General features: G+C 38.0%; 1 protein-coding gene across 2 annotated transcripts; it reads right to left on the reverse strand.

The window, feature by feature from the left end:
- Positions 1 to 6: 6 nt before the first annotated feature.
- On the reverse strand, positions 7 to 20077 carry LOC136808175 (SCO-spondin-like). Of its 2 annotated transcripts, XM_067064713.1 has the most exons (44): positions 20051 to 20077; positions 19609 to 19845; positions 19229 to 19479; positions 18804 to 18977; positions 18364 to 18540; positions 17556 to 17732; positions 17234 to 17404; positions 16839 to 17009; positions 16484 to 16654; positions 16073 to 16243; positions 15741 to 15905; positions 15275 to 15616; positions 14974 to 15144; positions 14540 to 14710; positions 14043 to 14213; positions 13517 to 13858; positions 13060 to 13230; positions 11210 to 11551; positions 10830 to 11000; positions 10486 to 10656; positions 10080 to 10250; positions 9777 to 9947; positions 9460 to 9615; positions 8969 to 9139; positions 8613 to 8783; positions 8307 to 8477; positions 7931 to 8101; positions 7476 to 7646; positions 7172 to 7342; positions 6669 to 6839; positions 6346 to 6516; positions 5982 to 6152; positions 5463 to 5633; positions 4997 to 5167; positions 4277 to 4447; positions 3832 to 4002; positions 3473 to 3643; positions 3066 to 3236; positions 2683 to 2853; positions 2037 to 2207; positions 1537 to 1707; positions 1224 to 1394; positions 761 to 934; positions 7 to 221 (listed from the first exon to the last, which is right to left on the reverse strand). In XM_067064713.1, exons 2-44 carry the CDS (start codon positions 19836 to 19838, stop codon positions 73 to 75), a joined length of 7980 nt encoding a protein of 2659 aa, XP_066920814.1. In that variant the 5' UTR covers positions 19839 to 19845; positions 20051 to 20077; the 3' UTR covers positions 7 to 72. The 2 variants fall into 2 exon arrangements, with proteins under 2 accessions (XP_066920814.1, XP_066920815.1); XM_067064714.1 differs by lacking the exons at positions 4997 to 5167; positions 5463 to 5633; positions 5982 to 6152; ... (4 more) ...; positions 7931 to 8101; positions 20051 to 20077 and having other exon boundaries at positions 19609 to 19879.
- Positions 20078 to 22098: the final 2021 nt, after the last annotated feature.

The following is a 22098-nucleotide window of genomic DNA, read 5'->3' on the forward strand; positions in this document are numbered from 1 at the left end:
CTCAAATTCAAATTTATTCATTGATGTATTTTGATATTTTCAAGAAGTGTACAGTTAAAATAAAATTCACGTCTATTTTCCCTTGCAACGGTTCATCGCGCATGCTTGAACTTGTGATTGAGATCCAGGGCACGGATGAGTGTAGCAGTTTCGGAATCGGAAACGTACACCACCATTACATGGTAAGGTACAAGCACCCCATCGACCCCATGCTGACCAACCTAGAAAAGAGATTACATTGTTTCAGAATGCTCCGTATAACTGGTGCAGTTGCCATTGCAGTTGCAATTCCTATGATCGGCGCTTTTTTAAAAAACTTTTTTCTATAGTTTGCAGAACTTTTGTCCGGGGTTTTACTCCCATGCAGTGTTTCTATTTTGTGCTTGTCCGTTGTAAAGAAGAAAAAATCTTAAAAATAAAGAACGAAGAAAATAATATGAAAGACCACAGAATTCTGTTATGCCCTAAGGGCTAGACGGTGTGCTTTTAAGCTTTTCCAGGCTAAAAGAAAGTGAATATCGCAAAGAACATTGTTACTATTTTTTTTCTAAATCCCGCGAAGCTTCAGATTGGTCAAGCGCTTAAATTATATTCTAATGTCACGTGACCTAGGTAGGATTTCCTACTAACCACAACACACTTTTCAGAAATGACACTCTATCTAGCCATTCGGGCTTTACAAAATTCTGTGTGAAAGACTCTAAAAAGAAATCTGATGCTTTATTTTGAATTCTGTGATAGACATGTCGAACAAACCTACCTCTGCATGGTACAAAGATGTTACAGACACGAACAGTCTTGGCGAAACCATCGCACGCTTTTCCACCAAACGCAGGACTTGGGTTATTACAATATCTAAATCTTTCTTGGACACCTCCACCACAACTTGAAGAACATTTCCCGTAAGGTGTATATGCCGACCAATTACCGTCCACTAAAACAAGATACAAAATATTGAAGTCGTTATATTCTTTGTTATCGTCTCAAAATATGAGCAATCTGAATGGCTAAAACCGCGTACATGAATGCTGTAATTCATAAAGTCCAGTTTTTCCTTTATTTAAGTCCCTCTAAAGGTCAGTTTTAGTCCCTCCAAGTGCCAGGCGGCACATACTCGATATCTCGCTAACCTAACAGGGGAACTTGACCAAAATTGTAAATGCAATGCAGGGTACATATAGTAAGCTATTTTCATGATTACACGTGTATGTTAAAAGCCTCACCTTTACAGCCTTGGATGTTACATCTTCGTTTGTGAGATGCTGGTCCTTCACATGGACGTCCACCGAATTGTGGTGCTGGACTGTTGCAGGCTCTCTTCTTCTCTGAGAATCCTCCACCACAGGGTTTACTACAATCTCCATATCGACTCCATGTACCCCATTGACCATGAACTTAAAACAAAAAAGAAGTTATCTTAAGACTAATAGTAAAAACTTTTTTCGGTCACTCAGTGAAAAAAATCAGAATGAAGACCTCAATATTCCTGTTTATTCCAATATTTCTTATCTTGTCACGAAAGGTGATAACACTTACTTGGGCATCTTTGAGAGTTACATTGAGTGGATTGTTCATCTGATCCTTGACAGCCACGACCGCCATGAGCTGGTGCAGGACTGTTGCAATATCTATATCTCTTCTTGATGCCACCGTCGCAGTAAGCAGAACATTCACCATATGAAGACCATGCTCCCCATTGACCATCAACTGTTAAAAACAATGATCATTGTTAATAATCGAAACAAAGAAATAACGCAAGTTGTGCGACAAGAAGGGACTTTTCCATGGAAGTCATAATTGTTTGAAGTACAAAATGGTTTAGTTCAAACTCAGTTGTCTATACCCTCATCAAATATCATATAACCCTTGAAAAAGTTGAAAACCATGTTAAGCTAGACACAGACAGCAATGTTATATCCCGTCTCGATTAAAATTTAGTTTCTTATGTGTTTTTATATGTTCTTTTTGAACACGTAGCACTTTAGTCAAGGAAGCGATTTGGAGAATCAATACATACAGAAAATTTTGTTACTGACCTTTGCATGGGTGGTAATTGCAGTAGACGATGTGTTTAGGATGTCCGATGCATGGTTGACCACCATACCTTGGTGCAGGAGCAGTGCATGATCGATGTCTTTCTTTGTGTCCTCCTCCACAAGAGACTGAACATTTACCGAAGCTTCCCCACGGTGCCCAACCTCCGCTGACTGTTGTTGAGAAGATAGAATAATGAAGATTTATATCATATAGTTTAACTCACTAAATTCCGCTGTTCCAGCTAAGCTATTTCACGACTTTTACTCAGACAAAAAAAATTGAGTAAAAAGGGTCCTGGTGTCTTAGAGGGCGATTTTTCAACCTCAAATTTGTTTTCGGTCTGCTCAAATTAATCCTTTGCTTTAAAAAAATCCAGCAATCTCTTTTGTGTATTTTTGAAGGAAAATATTCGCGTGTATTTTTGAAAGAAAATATTGTTGTATATTTTTGAAGGAAAATATTCGCGTGTATTTTTGAAGGAAAATATTGTTGTATATTTTTGAAGGAAAATATTCGCGTGTATTTTTGAAGGAAAATATTGTTGTATATTTTTGAAGGAAAATATTCGCGTGTATTTTAGAAGGAGAAGAATTTTGTGCATTCTCGTATGAATGCATGACCAATCAACTGGAGAATAGATCTTACTTGGGCATCTCCATGTTGCACAATCAGCTAATTCTCTGTTTTTGCCAGGACATGCAGCACCGCCATGTTTAGGACTTGGGCTGTTACATTGTCGTGTTCGTTCCTTCACACCACTTCCACATGTCTTTGAACATGAACCGTATGATGACCATGCTCCCCATTTACCATTCACTAGAAAATGAGTATTAAGTTGTTGAATTGACTAAAGGTTTGTACGTTGAGGTAGTGACTAAAATAAGGTCATTCAGGTTGATCGGGTCCTTTACAAAAGCCTTTCCACATCATTGATCGGTCCTCAACTAGATTACAAACAAAAGATTAAACATATTTGACATATAAGAAAAAAGGAAGGAAACATTTCTAGCAGTATTAAGTATGCTTACCTGGACATTTTCCAGAGTTGCATTCTTGTCGGTCTTCGGAGGATCCTGGACATTTGGCACCACCATTGAAAGGTACAGGGCTGTTGCAAGCTCTCTTTCTGATGGTGACACCACCACCACACGATTTGCTGCATTTACCGAATGATCCCCATTTGCCCCAGTTGCCGTCCACTGCAAAATTTGAGCATTTGAAAGTTTAGTGTATTTTTACAAAGTCTCGAAATACTTTTAATATCTTCTAGTTTATGTTTTACATAAGCCATAGCTTTATCGTTATTATTGTAAGACATAAAGATCATTTCGGACGCTTCATCTTGAGTAAATTCTCTAATCTAAATTCATTGAAAACTATCAGTAAGATTAATTTAAAAGCAAATTATAGATTTGAAGCATAAAAGAAAACATACCAGCACATGCTTGACTGTTACATTTTTGGACATCGTTTGCTTTTCCGGCGCATTTGCTTCCACCGTAGGAGGGTGATGGCGAGTTACACAATCTGCTCCTTGATTTGCTTCCTCCTCCACAGGTCTTCGAGCATGCAGTGAACATTCCCCATGAGCTCCAAGCACCGTGCACTGAAAGCATAAAAAAAGACGTTTAAAGAACTAACGAACTAACGAATAATATATAGTGGTCGGTGTTCATTTATGGTTGAAAATTTGTTTTGATTTGAATATTACTAGAAATTTGTAATACCATAATCGAATAATAAAATCTTGAATTACCTAAAATACAAAAGAGATAAAATGGAAGGGACCATTACCTGGACAACGGTCATAAGCACAACCACGTTGATATCTGTTGAATCCTTCGCATGGACGGCCTCCGTATTTCGGAGCAGGATTGTTACATTCACGGATACGGTGTTGAATACCACCGTTGCATGATTTAGAGCAGGCTCCGTATCCTTGCCATGGACCCCAGTTACCATGAACTAGGAAAAAGAAGGGAAAAGGGAAACCATCAAATAAAAGCAATTATAACTTACTTGATCCGAAATAGGATAAGGGGGATAATAGGAGCAAAACTCAGCAAATATTGAACAATAATTTACATTTTTGCCGAAGAGCAGTGCAGACAATGGTGCAAAGGCAGCTTTTTGAGACAGAGTGTGAAATTGGCGGTAACATTTATACAAATTCCCTTAAAGGTCTCACAAATACCTTTTTAGACAACTAGATAAACTTTTAGGTTTTAGTTGAACTTACTTGGGCATCTGTTGGTGTTGCACACTTTGACGCTTTTTGCAAATCCAGAACATTTCTTTCCTCCAAATTGAGGTGAGGGGCTGTTGCAAGCACGGAATCTCTCTTGAACACCTCCACCACATGTGGTCGAACATCCTCCGTATGCTCCCCATTTTCCCCAGTTGCCATTGACTGAAAAATAAGGGTGGAAAATTTTCGTCAGGTCATCATTCACATCTAGCATTTCTGCGCATAATGTCAAAAAGCTCCTGAAAATCCTACACATGTACAAAGCTACAGTTGACTTTCTCTAATTCAATCTTCATAGGACAAAACATTTTCTTCAAGTGAGAAAAAGATTCGAATTGCAGAGAGTAATTTAATCCACTTTCCATAAATGTCTTACGATGAAGGAAATATTTATACCAGTGCCTAGATAACTTCATGTGTTTGAGCTTTCTTATAGTTTTCTTTTGGTCCCGTAGTAAATTATTGTGGAACAGGAGGCTTGTGTTGAAATCAGGTACAATTAAAGTTCTTTCGGCTTGGATTGGCAGAAAAATGCAATGAACCATGGATTAATTTCGATAATGCAAGAATTTTCACAAATAGCTACTTTTCTTCTTCAATTAATGACTAAATATCATGACACTATTAAAACGCGCAAACCTTTTCACTTTTCTCGGGGAAAAAGATACCTGCGAGGCCTGTTGTTTCTACGCCAGAATTCATATTTCTTACTTGGACAATGTTTAACTTGACATTTTCTTGATTCTTTCAATGTTCCAGAGCAAGAATTTCCACCGAAAGCAGGTGTTGGGTTTGTGCAAGCTCTTTTTCGTGATTGGGTTCCTTGGCCGCATGTCTTTGAGCAAGCAGTGTACGCACTCCATTCAGACAGACCACCATTGACTACAAACAAAATATATCACATAAATAGTTTAGTTGATGAGTATAAGATATCGTTTCAACCCTTCTATAGCATCTTCTTATATTACCACTGGTCAAAATTTCAAAGTTAACGTGAATTTGTCAATCAGTCAGTCTTGAGATTTTAAGGGGGCCTCAAGCCCCCTAGATGCTTCCCTTAGTAAAATATAAGAAGATGCTACATAAATCACAAGCGAAACTTAAATCAAATAACGTTAAGTCAAATTTGCTCGATTTAGAGATTCAAAAAATGTGTGAGTTTTTTAGGGAAATTTACCTGGGCATTCCTTGACTTTGCAATTTCTAGAATTGACGACCGGTCCACTGCACTTTTTACCACCGTGAGCGGGTGAAGGGTTTGTGCATGATCGAGTTCGTTCTTGTGTACCATCTCCACAAGTCTTGGAGCAAGCCCCGAATGACGACCATTGTGTGAAGCCTCCGTTGACTGAAAAACATAAGGTATATATATATGGTGAAGATCAGAGATCTGACCTCAAGGAGAGCAAGTGTTGAAAATACTAAATAAAATAAAGATGAAACATAAAAAGGGACTAACATTTTTATAATTATGCGTTTTGTTTCCTATTTTTTTGAATTTTTCTAAATATATAAATTAAACATTGTTATATATATAACAATACACCTAAAAGAAAAAAAGGCTTCTTAGGTTTCATGATCTTTGTATAGAACATATAGCAGTTATTATTGTGAAGACAAATTGTTTCTATTTTTGAAAGATTTTCAAATAAAAGATTTCAAATTTGAAACGCATTTTAAAAAGTTGAAGTTATACCTGGGCAGCTTCTGACTTTGCATTTTCTAGATTCTACCAATTCGTCTTCACAGTCTTTTCCACCATGAGCAGGTTTGGGGTTGGTGCAGGTTCGTGTTCGCGATTGTTCTCCCATACCACAAGTCTTGGAACAAGCTCCGTAAGATGACCAGGAAGAGAGGCCTCCGTTGACTAAAATGTAAGAATGACAGAATTGTTTGTTTGTATCAACAAAGTTTTCCAAAAACAGATCGAAATCTCTTTTTGTACGTTCCCGTAATTATCCAAAGTAATTCTACTGAAAGCTAAACAAATTGAGAAAATACATGTTTAAACTAAAAAACAAGAGGCGTTTGAGCTGAATGAGGAAGAAAAAAGTTCTTACCAGGACATGGTTGATAGTTGCATACTCGAACTCCTTTACCGAAACCACTGCACTTCTTCCCACCGTGACGTGGGGCAGGGTTGGTGCAAGATCTGAATCTCTCTTGAACACCACCACCACACTTGTTGCTACAACCCCCGTAAGCTCCCCATGAACTCCAGCGACCATTGACTTAAAGAAAAGCATTAAAAGCCAAAAGTCAATTCCAAACTCGAAGTTGAAACTTCCAAACTGAATGGATTAGGGAAAATTCAAAAAAAAACTTTTAGGGTTATATAAACAAATAGATGCCAAATAAACTGTAAAATCCAGGAATTATATACCTGGACAATATCGGACACGGCATTTGCGTGATGATTTGGTTGATCCAGAACACCCTTTTCCACCGTGAGCAGGTCTTGGGTTGGTGCATGATCGTGTTCGTGATTGAGTTCCCAAACCACACGTTCTTGAACAAGCTCCGTATCGTGACCAAGATGAGAATCCTCCATTGACTGGTAGAAAATGGTTACAATGTTAAAGTAAAATTCATTCGTGTGTTTGAGTACAGGACTTGTTCCTTCTAGTTCTTTCATACTTTTTTTACTCAGAATTTTCACGTTCTACTGACATTGTGTTTGGAAGATGGTCAGTTTTTGCCCTACTTTCACCTTCACAGTTTGCCTCGGGAGCGGACCTCATTCGCGAAAATCATTTCAAATACATTTAACTCTCGAAAATAATTATGTGATTGCATCCTACTATTGAATCACTTTTAAGGTTCTTTTTTTTCGAAATCAAACATCGTGGTGTAATGAATTCACAAAACCGCAGAGATGTTTTTTACCTGGACATTCCTTGACTTTGCATTTTCTGGAGTCTTTGAGATTTCCAGAGCATGCTTTACCACCATGAGCAGGTGGAGGATTGGTGCAACTTCTTGTTCGCGATTGAGTTCCATCTCCACAAGCCTTGGAACAGGTGGAGTATGAAGACCAGCTTGATAAACCACCATCGACTAAACGGAAGTGATGGTTAATCATCATAAAAATATTCACGCTTTGACGAAGATAAATATTCAAGTTGATTTATTTTAATAAGATAAGAATCAAAAAATAACATTTCTTAATAAATCATTGTCTGTCTCATACCTGGGCATTCAGCGAGTTTACATCGAACAGTAAAGCTCAAAGCCCCCTTGCAGTTGGCACCACCAAACTTGGGTACAGGGTTGTTACATTGTCTTGTTCTTGTACGTGTTCCCATACCACAAGTCCGTGTACAATCTCCAAATGACGTCCATTTGCCCAAACCTCCGTCGACTGAAAAAAACAGTAAGTAGTAATTTCCTCATTAAACATTCGAATATTTACTAAAATATTTTTGCAAGTTTCAATTCAAGGACACAATGCTCTCAAGAAATGTTAGGCTCGTAGTTTTCATGAGTAACAACTTATTTCTGCAATATTTAATTGAATTGAAGACCGAGGGGGCTGCGGGGCTGCGATCGAAAGTATAATAAAAGTTACCACATTTCTGAAAGTAAAATAAAGTAAGCAGGTATACGATTTTCAAACGAACAATTTTAACAAAAACATGCTCTTACTTGGACAATTTTGGGTGTTACAAACAGAAACTCCTTTAGCAAATCCTCGACAATCTTTTCCACCGTGTTTAGGTGCTGGGTTGTCGCAAGCACGGAAACGTTCTTTGACGCCACCTCCACATTTGTTACTACATCCTCCGTAAGCTCCCCAAGTTCCCCAGTTGCCATCGACTGTGGTGCAAAGAGTTAATGAAAAATCATGAAAATAAAACAAGAAACCTTAAGAACGAAATAATAACCATTGTTCGATGCTTGTAATATATCTCTTCAAATCCAAGCCAGAAAATATAGGAATATCATTTCAAAGGAGTAGCTTGAAAACTTGAAAACCTTACCAAACTATTTATTTGAATTAAAAGTGAGCGAAAGAACTTACTTGGGCATCTGTGGAGATTGCAAACTTGAACTCCTTTAGCGAATCCTGGGCATTTCTTTCCACCGTGTTGTGGTGCAGGGTTGTTACATTTTCTGAATCGTTCTTGGATGCCACCATTGCAGGGTCGTGAACATTCTCCGTAGGGTCCGAAAGCTCCCCATTGGCCGTTGACTAAGTTAGAGTAAATAAAAGGTTGACAAAGTAACCAACTTAATCAAGCTTTTTCTCAAAATAAAACAAATAATAAGTTAGAAACATTATCGGTTATACTTTTGGAACAAATATTTAAACAAAGGTTGCGCTTACTTGGACATTCTCGAAGTTTACAGCTCTTTTGATCGATAGCTTTCCCTTGGCATTTCTTTCCACCGTGAGCAGGTCGCGGTTTGGTGCAACTTCTTGTTCGTTGCTGGAAGCCTGTACCACAAGTTTCTGAACAAGCTCCGTAAGCTGACCAGTTGCTGTAGCCTCCATTAACTGAAAATCGGTAGGGTATAGATATAGATTTTGGTATAGATACTGTTCTGTAAACTTATTGTTATGATACCCTAGCAATTGATAAACAAACTATTGCCACTTAATCTTTAGTAACGGTCCAAATGGATAGGTAATTATAATAATGCAAACAAATATTGGCACGCACAAAGAAACTTTGGCTTTACCTGGACATTCCTTAACTTTGCATTTTCTGGAGTCTTTGAGATTTCCAGAGCAAGCTTTGCCGCCATGAGCAGGTGGAGGATTGGTGCAAGCTCTTGTTCGTGATTGAGTTCCATCTCCACAAGTCTTGGAACAAGCAGTAAATGGTGACCAACTGGATAGACCACCATTGACTAGACGAGGAAAGAAAGAAATAAAAATTGTTAATTACAATTCTTACAGAAACCCGAAAAACTTCCCAGTCCATCGTAATATTGAAATATCTTAGTTTATTCATTTTTGGTTAAAATAGTTTTGGATTTTCTCATATATACTTTTGATTGCCCATTTATTCGGACTAAATTCCAAACCCTTTTATGCAAACAACCGTATTATTAAACACCCACACACTAGAAAGATGATTTGTATTCGCAGTGGAAGGAGTGGCAAAATCTTTTTGAATCTGAAATTGAATCATTCAAAATAAAGAATGAATAATGTAATAGAAGTATACCTGGACATTCACGAACTTTGCATACTTTGGTTTGTTTGGCTGGTCCAGAGCAATCCCGTCTCGTTTCCACACATGTTCTTGTTCGAGTGTGAGTTCCTTGACCGCACGTTTTGGAGCATTCGCCGTATTTGGACCATGGACCATACCCACCATCGACTAGAAAAGACGAAATGTTACCAAGATATTAGAAGCAAAAGTGTCTCCCTCTTTTTGAATTTATATTATATTGAATATTATACGGATCAAACCATTCCAGCTATTATGCTATTCACCTTGGATAATACTTGAATGTAAATAATATGAAATTTGTTATCTACCTTTGCATTTTTGAGTGTTGCAAGCTCTTTCTTGAGTTTCAGGGCCGACGCAATCTTTACCACCAAACTTGGGGGCAGGGTTTGTGCAAGATCGTGTTCTTTCTTGGTCTCCACCACCACAAAGTTCTGAACATTCGTCGAATTTCGACCATTGAGTGAAACCACCATTGACTAAAAGGTAAAAGAAATACATTTTAGAAATTTGATCGCATCAATATTTTTTGAAGACAGGAGGGTAAGCTTTAATTTATTGAGAATCAATCGTAACTACACTTTACGAGTGTACTATTAACTTTGACTCACTTGGACATGGTCGGAGGTTGCATTTTCTTGAGTTAAGGACAGGTCCATTGCATTCTTTACCGCCATGAGCAGGTGAAGGGTTGGTGCATGATCGAGTTCGTTCTTGTTGTCCATCACCACATGATTTGGAACAAACTCCATAGGATGACCATTCGGAGAATCCACCGTCCACTGAAAAAGATAACGTTTGTGGTTTAAAATGATTGAAAATAACAATGTATTTATTCCTTGACGATTGATTTTGAGCCTTGACGCGTATATGAAAAATAAATATGCAGTAAAAGTTTTATATTAGAAATCATATTTTTTTAAATTAAAAAAAACATCAAGTTGTTTCACAAGAGATGAAAATATTTGCGACATTACCAACAACCGAGACTGACTTAAGCATAATGAACATGCTCACCTGGGCATTCTCTGACTTTGCATTCAGCTTCTTCTTCAGATGCACCTTGACATTGTTTACCACCGTGAGCAGGCGAAGGGTTGGTACATTTGCGTGTTCGTTTCTTCAAACCATCACCACAAGTCTTTGAGCATGCGCTGAATGGTGACCATTGTGAATATCCTCCATCCACTGAAAAGCAAAAATGCAAATTTCAATGAATTTTTCTTGATACAAGTCTAGTTTTCAAAACAAATCTTGAATGTAAAGTAGAACGTAAATTCGAAAAAACCATAAGTAGTTAGACTGTTCTCAGACAATTCTTATTCTATTTTGAAATTTAATTTTATCTTTGCTTCACGAACCTGGGCATTCTTTAACTTTGCATTTTCTTGACTGATCTTTGGCGCCCATGCATTCATCACCACCGTGTTGTGGAGCAGGGCTGTCGCATTTGCGTGATCTTGATTGTTCACCTTCACCACATGGTTCTGAGCATGCGCCGTATGATGACCATTGTCCGAACCCTCCATCAACTATAAAGAAGAACGATTATTAGACAATCTGGTATATGAGCAAATACAATGGAAAAAGGTAACTTCAGATCCTTTCGGTCATTTATTTCACAAGCTCTCAAAAACTAAGCGTAGAATATGACAAAAACTTGCATCCCTCCTTCATTATGGTTGTAAAACCTGTTTGGTTACATTTATTAATCTAAATTCATGTCTGTTATTAGACTTACTTGGGCATTCGCGGACTTTACAGTCTCTTGTCTCTTGAGCAGCACCTTGACATTGTTTACCACCATATTGAGGTTTTGGGTTTGTACATTTTCGTGTTCGTGATTGATCGCCATCACCGCAAGTCTTGGAACAAGGTGCAAAGGGTGACCATTCAGAGTAACCCCCATTAATGGGGCATTCACGCAGTTTACAATCTCGTTCTTCGACATCAGCGCCAGTACAATCATCCCCACCGTGAGCAGGTGAAGGTTTGGTACAACTTCTTGTTCGTTGTTGGATACCAGCTCCACAAGTTTCCGAACAAGCTCCGTAAGATGACCATTGGGTATACCCACCGTTCACTTAAGGTTAAATTCAAACAGTTTAAACCTACTAAAGCTTTATTTTATATTCCAGTTTTTTTCGGTGTCAGGAAAATTTCCCCCGAGAAAACTGCCCCCCGGAAAACTGCCCCCTAGAAAATTGCCCCCCGGAAAACGGCCCCCCAGAAAATTGCCCCCCAGGAAAATTGCCCCCCGGAAAACGGCCCCCCAGAAAATTGCCCCCTAGGAAAATTGCCCCCCGGAAAATTGCCCCCTATTTTTCCATTTTTCGAAACTAAATCTAACTCAATTTTCAACGTCCTTTCTTTAATCAATCCACAAACATTGGAGCTCGATCGGCTCGATTTGATTCAAAGTTTTCGAAACGTTAAAGTTTTTGGATGTTTTCAATGACTAAAAAGGGACTTAAAGCATTTCTTTGTGAAATTTTTTGGAGATTTGAAATTTCCCATGTAAAAAACGGATTTTGTAGACCGCGCACGGTAAAACAAAAACATTGAATCATCAAATGAATTAAGATTCTAAATTCTTAATTCTTAAAGAAAAAAGACGCCTCAAAAACGACTTTTACAAATTTTGTATGAGGTGGAGAAAGATAGTCGAGTAATAAAATCACTTTCAAAAAAATCTTTCCCCATTTCTTAACCCTAAGCGCCCTATCCGTGCTATCTTGTGCTATCCGTGCTAAGCTAAGGGAACTAATTTTTACTAACTCGCCAAAATAAGTTCCCACCAAAATTAAAATTTCAGTTTTCTTGGCTAAATAACCCCTGAAATTCAACAAAGTTGCTCAAAATAAGATGAAATAGAACAGATTTGCGCTGTCATTCGCTAAAATTAATTCCAACCACAGTTAAAAAATTAATTACAGTATTCCCCAAAAAAAGTTCCCACCAAAATAATCTATTTTTCGAAAATTTTCTATCCAGGACATTGTTGATCCAACCCCTCCTCCGCTTATCAATTTTTCGGAATCTGAAACTTCTTTTTTGTACGGATTATGCTGTTTTAGCCTTTTTTCCAATCCACCCCCGCTGACCCCCGTTTACTAGGTACCCTAAGAGTAATTCAAAACTACTTAATTTTACAGCTACAATGGCCATTTGAAGTTTCATTGGATTTTATAAAAAAGTGGAAAAAAAGATGGCGGGGGGGGGGGGGCAATTTTCCGGGGGGCAATTTTCCTAGGGGGCAATTTTCTAGGGGGCAATTTTCTGGGAGGCAATTTTCCTAGGGGGTAATTTTCCTAGGGGGCAATTTTCTAGGGGGCAATTTTCCGGGGGCAGTTTTCCGGGGGGCAATTTTCTCGGGGGCAGTTTTCCTAGAACCTTTTTTTCACAAGGGTTTAAAGGAGAATATTGGAAACAGGAGAAAGCAAACTTTTGTACCATCGCATGAAACTTAGTTTTCCCTGTTCACTCAATCCAAAACGTACCCAAAATCACTTGCAAGCATTTACTGTATAAAACTAGATAACTGCTTGTCTATCAGAGTCAATCTTCCAATTAGATCAGATTTATTTTTACCTGGACAAGGCTTCATGACACAGCTTCGCTCATCGAGGACAGGTCCATTGCATTCTTCTCCTCCATGTTTGGGTTCAGGGTTTGTGCAAGATCGAGTTCGTTCTTGCTTGCCTGTTCCACATGTCACTGAGCATGCGTTGAAGTCTGACCAGTCGGTGAACCCTCCATCAACTGAAAGTTTAAAGTTTTCAAGTCATGTAACAAATAAACAGCCCTTAGCTTCACAGAGTTGTGAATGAATGGTGATAAAATTGAAAAAGTCAAAACAATGTCCGTTTATAACGGCTATATACGTTAAGTACGTTGAGCAACGTTAAAAGCAACATGAGAGACGACCCTTCGAAAGTATCACAAATGATCAAGCTGATAAAGCTTTTCTCACTGGCGCTCATGCAGTAAATCAATTTGGTAATTTTTTTCTTTGATATTATTAGGATGACATTTCAGATTCACTTACCTGGACATGGTTTGACTTGACAATCTCTTGAATCAGACAATTCCCCTTCACAATCTTCTCCGCCATGTTGTGGTTTGGGGTTGGTACATGATCGTGTTCTGACTTGTGTGCCGGGTCCACATCCCACTGAACATTTACCATAAGCTGTCCATTGAGACAAACCTCCATCGATAGGACATTCCTTGATTTTACATTCTCGTTGACTGGTGCTTGGACCTTGACAATCTTTACCACCGTGCTTTGGTGCAGGATCAGTACAATTTCTTGCTCTTGTTTGGATTCCATCTCCACAGGCCTTTGAGCAGGGACCATATGCTCCCCATTCTGTGTATTCTCCGTCAACTACAGAAAGAAAAAGGCTCTGATGTGATATTTTGTAAATAATTGTCGATTGTGGTTTACCCGACAATCTACTATAGATTTCCTGATACTACTCATAAATAAAAAAAGTTAAGGTTCCAGCCTCCATTTAGTTTAGCTATTTAGAGTTTGAACAATCATATTGTTATAGGATATGATGACATACTTGGGCATTCTTTGAGCTTGCATTTTTGGAAATCAGCAGGAGAACCGGGGCAACCATCACCGCCATGAGCTGGTGAAGGGCTGTCACATCTTCTCAACCTCATCTTGCTTCCTTCACCACACAAAATAGAACAGGGGAAGAAGACACCCCATGTTCCCCAGTTACCATCAACTAAAAAAATAAAACAAAACATTAGTTAATAGAATTTTATAGCTATTTTGATCCTTAAAGGGAAAATTGCCTTCTTTGTACAGTTAGTAGAGTCTTTCTTTTTTTTTATCAAAGGTTCTATTTTATAAAAGCTATTTTGAAGCATTTCAATTGATAAGTAGTTGACAAGTAAACTTGCTTGACACCTTCGTCTGATTCTATTGAAAATATCACCATAACTGATCAAATGAAATCGATCCGAACGTTAATTTTTTAGCAAAGGAATGTCTTCATTTGAAATTTAACAGTGGTCGAGATATTGAACCCAAAGAAGAACTGGGGTGTACCTGGGCATTCTCGGAGCTTGCATTTTCGCTTTTCTGATTTTGATTCAGGACAGTCTTTTCCACCATATCGAGGAGCGGGACTGTTGCATTTCCTGGTTCGTTCTTGTTCTCCCTCACCACAAGTCTTGGAGCATTCGCTGTAAGAAGACCATTGAGAGATACCACCATCGACTAAAATGGATAAAGTAGGTAATTGAGTATATCATATTTTGGCTATAGGCGGAGCTGAAAGTGAGGGAGTCGTTTCTCTCGTGCGCTAGACCTTGGGAGATCGAATGTGGAGTTAGTGAGAGCGCCAAACTTTTTCTCAGTTCCAGGGAAAAGCCTGAGTAAAAGATTTCACTAGCATTGTAACCATTCAAATTTGGGATTAGCTGTTTTTCCCCGTAAGTGTATTTGAAATAGGCCAATTATATTAAAAATCGGATACATACTTGGGCATTCTTTGACTTTGCACTCTCTGATTTGTTCATCTTCACCGATACAATCATCTCCATCGTGTGCTGGTGCTGGACTGTTGCATTTCCTGGTTCGCTTTTGTTCTCCGAAGCCACACGTCTTCGAGCATCGGGAGTAAGCTGACCATGTCCCGTATCCGCCGTCGACTAAAATGGACGAAGAAAAAGTTTCAGATCAGCTTTTAAACATTCGGTGGTTGATAAACCAATCACCATTGATCAGAAAAAATCGGTTTTAAACGACTGTCAAAGCGTGCTAAAAATTTCAAAGGATTACCTGGGCATTCTTTGAGTTTACATGATCTACTTTCTTCAGTTTTACCAAGACATGGTTTTCCCCCATGTTCTGGCTCAGGGTTGTTGCATTTTCTGTTTCTGGATTGAGTTCCATCACCACAAGTTTTTGAACAGACACTAAATGCACTCCAGTCAGCAAAGCCACCATCGATAGGACACTCTTTCACCTTGCATTCTCGCGTTTGTGAATCTTCTCCGATACATTTTTCACCACCATGGGCGGGGGCGGGACTGTCACATTTCCGTGATCGTTCTTGTTTTCCCAAACCACATTCTTTCGAGCATTTTCCGTAAGGCGAGAAAGCTCCCCAGTTACCGTCGACTAAAAAGTCGAAAATAATTAACATCAGAAGAAGATTGGGGCGTGGTCTAATTAAACAATCGTTTCAGCTTTTCGAAAATCCTTCTTTTACTGCGTAAACAAACTATATAAGAAATTAGTTTACCTGGACATGGGTCTTCGCCACATTTACGCGACATTTTGCTTTCTCCAACACAGTCTTTGCCACCGAAGCGCGGTGGTTCACAAGACCGTTCTTTGATTTGCACACCTCCACCACAAGTTGTAGAGCACACTCCATAATCACCCCATGCTTTCCATTTGCCGTCAACTTAAAAAGTGAACAAAATTGGGGATGAAAATCATGAAAAATACCCAATGGTGTGCTGACTATTTTCTATTTCAAGACAAATCACATATTTTCTCAACTGAATATTGTGTTGACCTTCATTAAAAAAAGTTGATTTCATTCACCAGATTTAAAAAAACCACAGCTACCTGGGCAGTCTTTTTCTTTGCATTGCCATTCTTGCAAGTAAGAACCTTCACATTCTTTTCCATTGTTCTTAGGAGCAGGGTTTGTACAAGTTCTCTTTCTCTTGGTGTTTCCAATACCACAAGTCTTTGAGCAAGGTTGGAAGACGGTCCATTCCGTCCATCCTCCGTGTACTGTGAATGAATTGAGAGTATTCTTTATTTATTAAATTACAGACTTTCATTCTTGCCTTGAAATAAATAAGAAATGCTTACTAACGAATGAAAAACCCACAGAGCTTATGATTCTTCGAAATAATTTTGCACTATTTATCTAGAAGAAGTGAAGTTTTTGATACAGTTTGAAAAGTTGTTTGTAATGATGTAAATAGAGTATACTTTCGTGAAAACATGCGGCATAATGTAATCATATACCTGGACAATCAACGATGACACATTTTTGGGTATCCTTAAGAGCACCACTACATCCTTTTCCACCGTTTGATGGTTCAGGGTTGTTACATTTTCGTGTGCGCGATTTGGTACCTTCGCCACATTCAACGGAACAAGGTGAGAAGATGCTCCATGGACTCAAACCACCATTTACTGAGAACGAAAAGGAAAATTTCATAAATGTTAATAACCTTACTTTAGAGGTGAGGCGTGAAGTGAGAACCGAATACAAAAGGATGGTTAACAGCGCTTACCTCCTGTCGGTGGTAGAATAAAACAAGAAGTTGTGAAAGCAAACATGCTTTCAAAAGAAGCGAGAGAACTATTGGAAGCTTACCTGGGCATTCTTTTAGGTTACATTCTTGAGATTCTTTGGCTTCTCCGATGCAATTTTCTCCTCCGTGAGCTGGTTTAGGGTTGTTGCATGTTCTTGTGCGAACTTTTTCACCTTGACCACATGTCTCTGAGCATCCAGAGAATGCACTCCATGCAGACCACTTACCGTCGACTACAAACACGAAAAGTATTTTACAATTGATTAATTGGTCTTCTTGTAAAAGATTTCTCATGAGAAGAATTCTCATTTTCAGCATTGCTTGCTGTGAAAACAAAACAACTTTTTCTTGACTCGTTGTCTATTGCATGAAACCGTTTACACGGCTTCATTTCAAGGATGTAAAATTTTAGTTGAGCTTTATTGTTTTAACTCGAAACTTTTAACGAGAAACATACCTGGGCATTCTTTGATTTTGCAAGCGAGGTTTTCGATGACCGGTCCGTTACATTCTTGACCTCCATTCTTTGGTGCAGGGTTGTTACATTGTCGTGTTCGTGTCTTGATGCCAGATCCGCAAGTCTCCGAACATGGAGTAAAGATGCTCCATTGAGAGAATTTTCCATCAACTGAAGAAAGGTTAAAACACAGTCATTTAAAGATAACGAAGAAAAAAATCATAAAGAAAATGGTACTCGACTCTGCGATTAATGCATAAAAGTATTTCCACCCATGACGTTCTCGATGGTGGTAAATAAGAATTTGATTGCGTTAATATACCTGGACAGAGTTTTCCAGGGTTAGAGCATTTTTGTTGCTTTTCATCCTCTCCAGGGCATTCTTTGCCACCGTTTCTTGGTGGTGGAGAGTCACATTTTCGTGTGTAAGTGATGACACCGTCTTCGCAGGTGGTGGAACACTTGGATGGTCCACTCCATGATCCCCATCCTCCATTGACTGCGAGAAAAAAACATTTCGTTGAAAAGTGATTTTTTCAAAGTTGTATTAACTATACATATAACGCACATAACTGTTAAATACACTCTTTAGAAAGTTTTTATTTAGGGCAGGTATAAATTGTCGATGATAAAAGTGAGGAAAAGAAAGTATTAAGCACTCATTCTTTCAAACGTTAAGGATTTCCTTTGGCGATGGTTAGCGACTTAAAAAAAAAATTTCAGTTATTTTAACTTGATGTGCTCTATCCCTTCTCACAGACCCATTAAGACCCCTTCCCACTGGAGAAATCGGTCACAATATCGTATCCAGTCGAAAAAATATATCCTAACCCCCCCCCTTACTTAAAATAATCAGATAGCTAAATCTTCACTGTAAAATATTGAGCTATTTTGTTTCCACCCCCTCTGTATTTTCTGGGTCGAAAACAATGGAGTTCAAATCCCAAGCCATAAAAAACATGGAAATATCAATCCCTATCGAGTTTTGGTTCGTTACTTTTACCCCAACGATACCACGAAAATCCTACCGGATCTGTGAGAACGAGGTGTATGTTTGCATAAGACGTCAACCTTTTTGGAGAGGGTCATATTCATACGCTTCAAATGATGTAAAGCGAAACAAACAATACCTGCGCAAGCTGGTTTTCTGCATGGTTTGGTTTCGACATGTTCAAAACCTCGTGAACAATCTTCTCCGCCGTGAGCAGGTTTAGGGTTGGAGCAAAATCGTGTTCGTTTTTCCATACCGATACCACAGGTTTTGGAGCAGTCTTCGAACGGTGACCAATCTGTGTATCCTCCGTCGACTGAAAAAGTAAAGTATTTCATTGATTAGGGTTTAACATAAATGTAAATGATTTTTTGAAATAATGTACTAACAAAAGTTTGTTCTGAAAAAGATTACACTTTTTGACAAATTGGGTCTGAAGGATAAAACAAACAGCAATTAATAGTACCTCATTAGAAAAATGACTTAAAAAACTGGCTGACTCAATTTAAGACCATAAAAAATAATACTAAGAATAAGAAACTAAAGATGAGAAATGAAAAAGCAAATGTCATTCCTTACTGGGACAGGGAGCAAGGTTACAAGCTTTAGTTTCAGTGGAAGGTCCTTGACATGGAAGGCCTTCTCCTTTTGGTTCAGGGTTGGTGCACATCCTTTCACGAGCCATGTTTCCATCACCACAAGTGACGGAACATCCACCGAACTCTGACCATTCACTGTATCCACCGTTGACGTCTGAAAAAGAAAAGGTTTGTTTTGAAAAGCTATTTGGACAATGGAAAAAAAGAGTCCAAAAACTTTACACCAATTACTTGAGTATGAAATTAACTTAAATCGTTTCCTTTACTCAAACTCTAATCAGTTATTACTGTTTGTTAAAACATTAAATGGTAAAACTGGTCGATAAGTGAAATATTAAGGCATAATCTCAAAATTTACGAGCCACTATAAAGGTTATAAACGAAGTAGACAAGTAAAAGTCTTACTGTTTTCATCGTTTTGAACAACTCTGTACAAGTAGTCAGCATTGGCCTGACCAACACATTCTTTACCACCACTATGGTCTTCGCAACGGCTGTGGTAAATGTTGTTACAGGCGTTGGACTTTCCTTCACCCGATCTCAACATTTGAGTGAGTTTCGCTTCATCCATACCGCCTACACATTCACCATAGAAACGGATAGCGAAGAACTTCATTCCTCGTCTTTTCGCTTCTTCGTGACAACGGCACGCCAAGCTGAAAGAAGATGAGAACAATAAAGCAAAAAATGAAGGTTGTGGCGTTTGTTGGCGTGGCATGGTTGTTTGTTTGTATCACTTACAAAAAAAAACTGAGGAAAGTAATCTTGAAAAACGGTTGTTTTACCTGTGGGTAGATTGTTCGAATTCTTCCCACGATATGACGTAACCTTGGAAGTATTTGCTTTTCGGGTCACGATCATTGATCAAGTATGTTTGTGCGGGAGACGTGCTTTGGTCGAAACATCCGATCTTTCTGTACGTTCGTTTACATGAGACATGGGGTTTACCGGTGGCAGCAAGCGCCTCAATATGCACCGCTAATAACAGCGGTATTAATAATTTGAATAACCACATCCTAAATCTAGAATCACAAATAAATAAGATATTGTTGACATACAAGGATACAAGACATCAGAGCGACCTTATCAAAAGTGAAAAAATTCAACCTTGATATCATGCCATATTGAGTCTCAAATCCATAACTCATCAGAATCTGCTTATTCGTGAGATTTGTCAGAAAACATGCAGGATAAAAATCTACTAAAACTCGTGGACCATGTACTTACCATTTAGTATATCCAAATACAAATGATGGTGTTGGTGATCCATGTTGATCATTTTGAAGGGCTTGCTTTCCATCTGCTGCTCGCAAGGCTTCATAAAAAACAAACACCTTTCAATGGAAACCCATGCATCCTCATTTCGACGTTTAAACGAAAAGTGGTATTTTCATTCTACGTAGCCCGATGACATCACAATGATGGGAAAGGTACCATGTTAAATATGGCAAGGTTACATGATTTTAACGATCATTTGAAACTATAGAAGGAAAAAAAGATTTGTACTACTGCACCTGTTGACTTTGTTATCGAGGTTTCGTGAATTTCGTACAACTCAAAGGAAAGCTAAAAACATAAAGAAGTGAAAAATAGCCAGTCCATCTTTTACTTCCCTTGCTACTCACATTTAAGTGTAAAAGTTTTTTTCTTGGATTTTCTTTAGTTAAATTCCAGGTTTTTTGTCACGCAAAATCTATGTAGAGGGATAGACGCCATACTCGTTTCATTATGCATAGTGCTAAAGGATATGTGCCAAATTTCAAAATTTATTTATACAATAATATGTTGGAGATTAACCCCGTTTACTGCTGCTATAAGTTTATCTGCTCAACTACTCATGAAGCAAAAATTAACCTGCTTAGAATCTCGTTTAAACTATCTTGAACTCCTTTCAAATACAATGACTCCCTACCCATTGAACATTGAAAAGTTGATAATTGCTTTTAGGAAACCTGAATCATTTAAGGGTCAAGTTTCAAAATTAGAATCACTAGGCCCTTACAGATAGCTAATATATAGAATATTTCAAATAATTTTAATTCAAACGAGTCATATTAGAACAGGTTTATAGTGAATCTATTGAAAGATGCCAATGTTTAAGAAATGCAACCTATTTCTAGTAAGTAACTTCCAAACAAATGAATCAATATGAAAGCATTTACAGGGTTGTATCCCTTGAAAGGAAAGTTTTACTACTTGGAAGTTCACGAGATGATTTCATTTCTCAAAACATTTTGCTAATTAACTTCTCAAAGAACCCTTGTTTAAACAGATAGTCATATTTGTAAAAGTCCCTGATAATCAACACCAATAATATTGTAATTAAATCAACAGCTTAAGGTCTGAATTATTTTTAAAAAGCATTAGTTCTTCAAATTTATTCAAGCTAGTATTTAAGGGACGGATAAAACAATAGCGCTTTTCAATTGGTTCAATAAACAACTATTCGAATGCAGGATTTTTAGATTCTATCTATTCGGTATAAGGTCTATACATCCTTATGATTTTCATTGTAACTTAACCTTTTAAACAATGATACGCGGCTTGGTAAAGCCAATATCAACTTTTGAATGTCCAATGCGGACAATCATTTCATTTGGAAGAAGTTTACTAGCTCAAGATATTTTTAACAATTTGATTTTTACATCTTTGATCATATTTTAAGCAGACAAATTAAATTAAAATCATCTCAGTCCAGATGTTTTGATAAATGGAATCCAAGTACAAGAATCTCCTTTCAAAAATATTGATTTCGGTACATTTTTTGCGATATTTTCTGAATAAGGAACGAACCTCATGTAGCAGGCCAAGGATAGAGGATATGCAAAAACTGATTTCAAATTCGGAATCAGTATGAAAAACTGATTTAAAAAAGTTATCACATCACTAGAAAGCTATTCAAAATGAAAAATTTCAAAAAATTGATAGTGGTTTTGGGCGGTTTTCAGAAAAAAAGGTCTCCGGTAGCCGCCCAGGGGTAAAAGAAATGGAAAAACGGATTTCAAATTCGGAATCAGCATAAAAAATTAATTTAAAAAATATGGTTCAACTCAAAAAGTGTAATTTTGGACCCAACCTTCCTATCGGCGCAGCAGAGATTTTCATGCTAAATTTTTGTTCAGTCGGATCGAGCAAAATTATTTGAGCAAGCGAAGATATAGCCATTTAACTCAAAGGGCCACTACTAAACCTCCCCAATGGTATATTGGTCCGCTCCTTTGGAGCTTTAACGTGGGCGGCCGCCAATACGCCATGGGAATATCAGATAACTTCAG

The sequence above is a fragment of the Clytia hemisphaerica genome, unplaced genomic scaffold (genome assembly GCF_902728285.1).
Source record: "Clytia hemisphaerica strain Z4C2 unplaced genomic scaffold, Clytia hemisphaerica genome assembly, whole genome shotgun sequence".
Classification (NCBI taxonomy): domain Eukaryota; kingdom Metazoa; phylum Cnidaria; class Hydrozoa; order Leptothecata; family Clytiidae; genus Clytia; species Clytia hemisphaerica.

Excerpts from the sequence above, each read along its gene's own strand:
- LOC136808175 (XM_067064713.1), bottom strand. The coding sequence starts at position 19,838 with ATGTGGTTATTCAAATTATTAATACCGCTGTTATTAGCGGTGCATATT. Across the intron at positions 6,840-7,171 it reads CAAAGTCAAGGAATGTCCAG|TCAATGGAGGATTCTCATCT; the intron begins GTAAAAAACATC and ends ATTTTCTACCAG. Across the intron at positions 4,003-4,276 it reads CAACACCAACAGATGCCCAA|TTCATGGTAACTGGGGTCCA; the intron begins GTAAGTTCAACT and ends TCTTTTTCCTAG.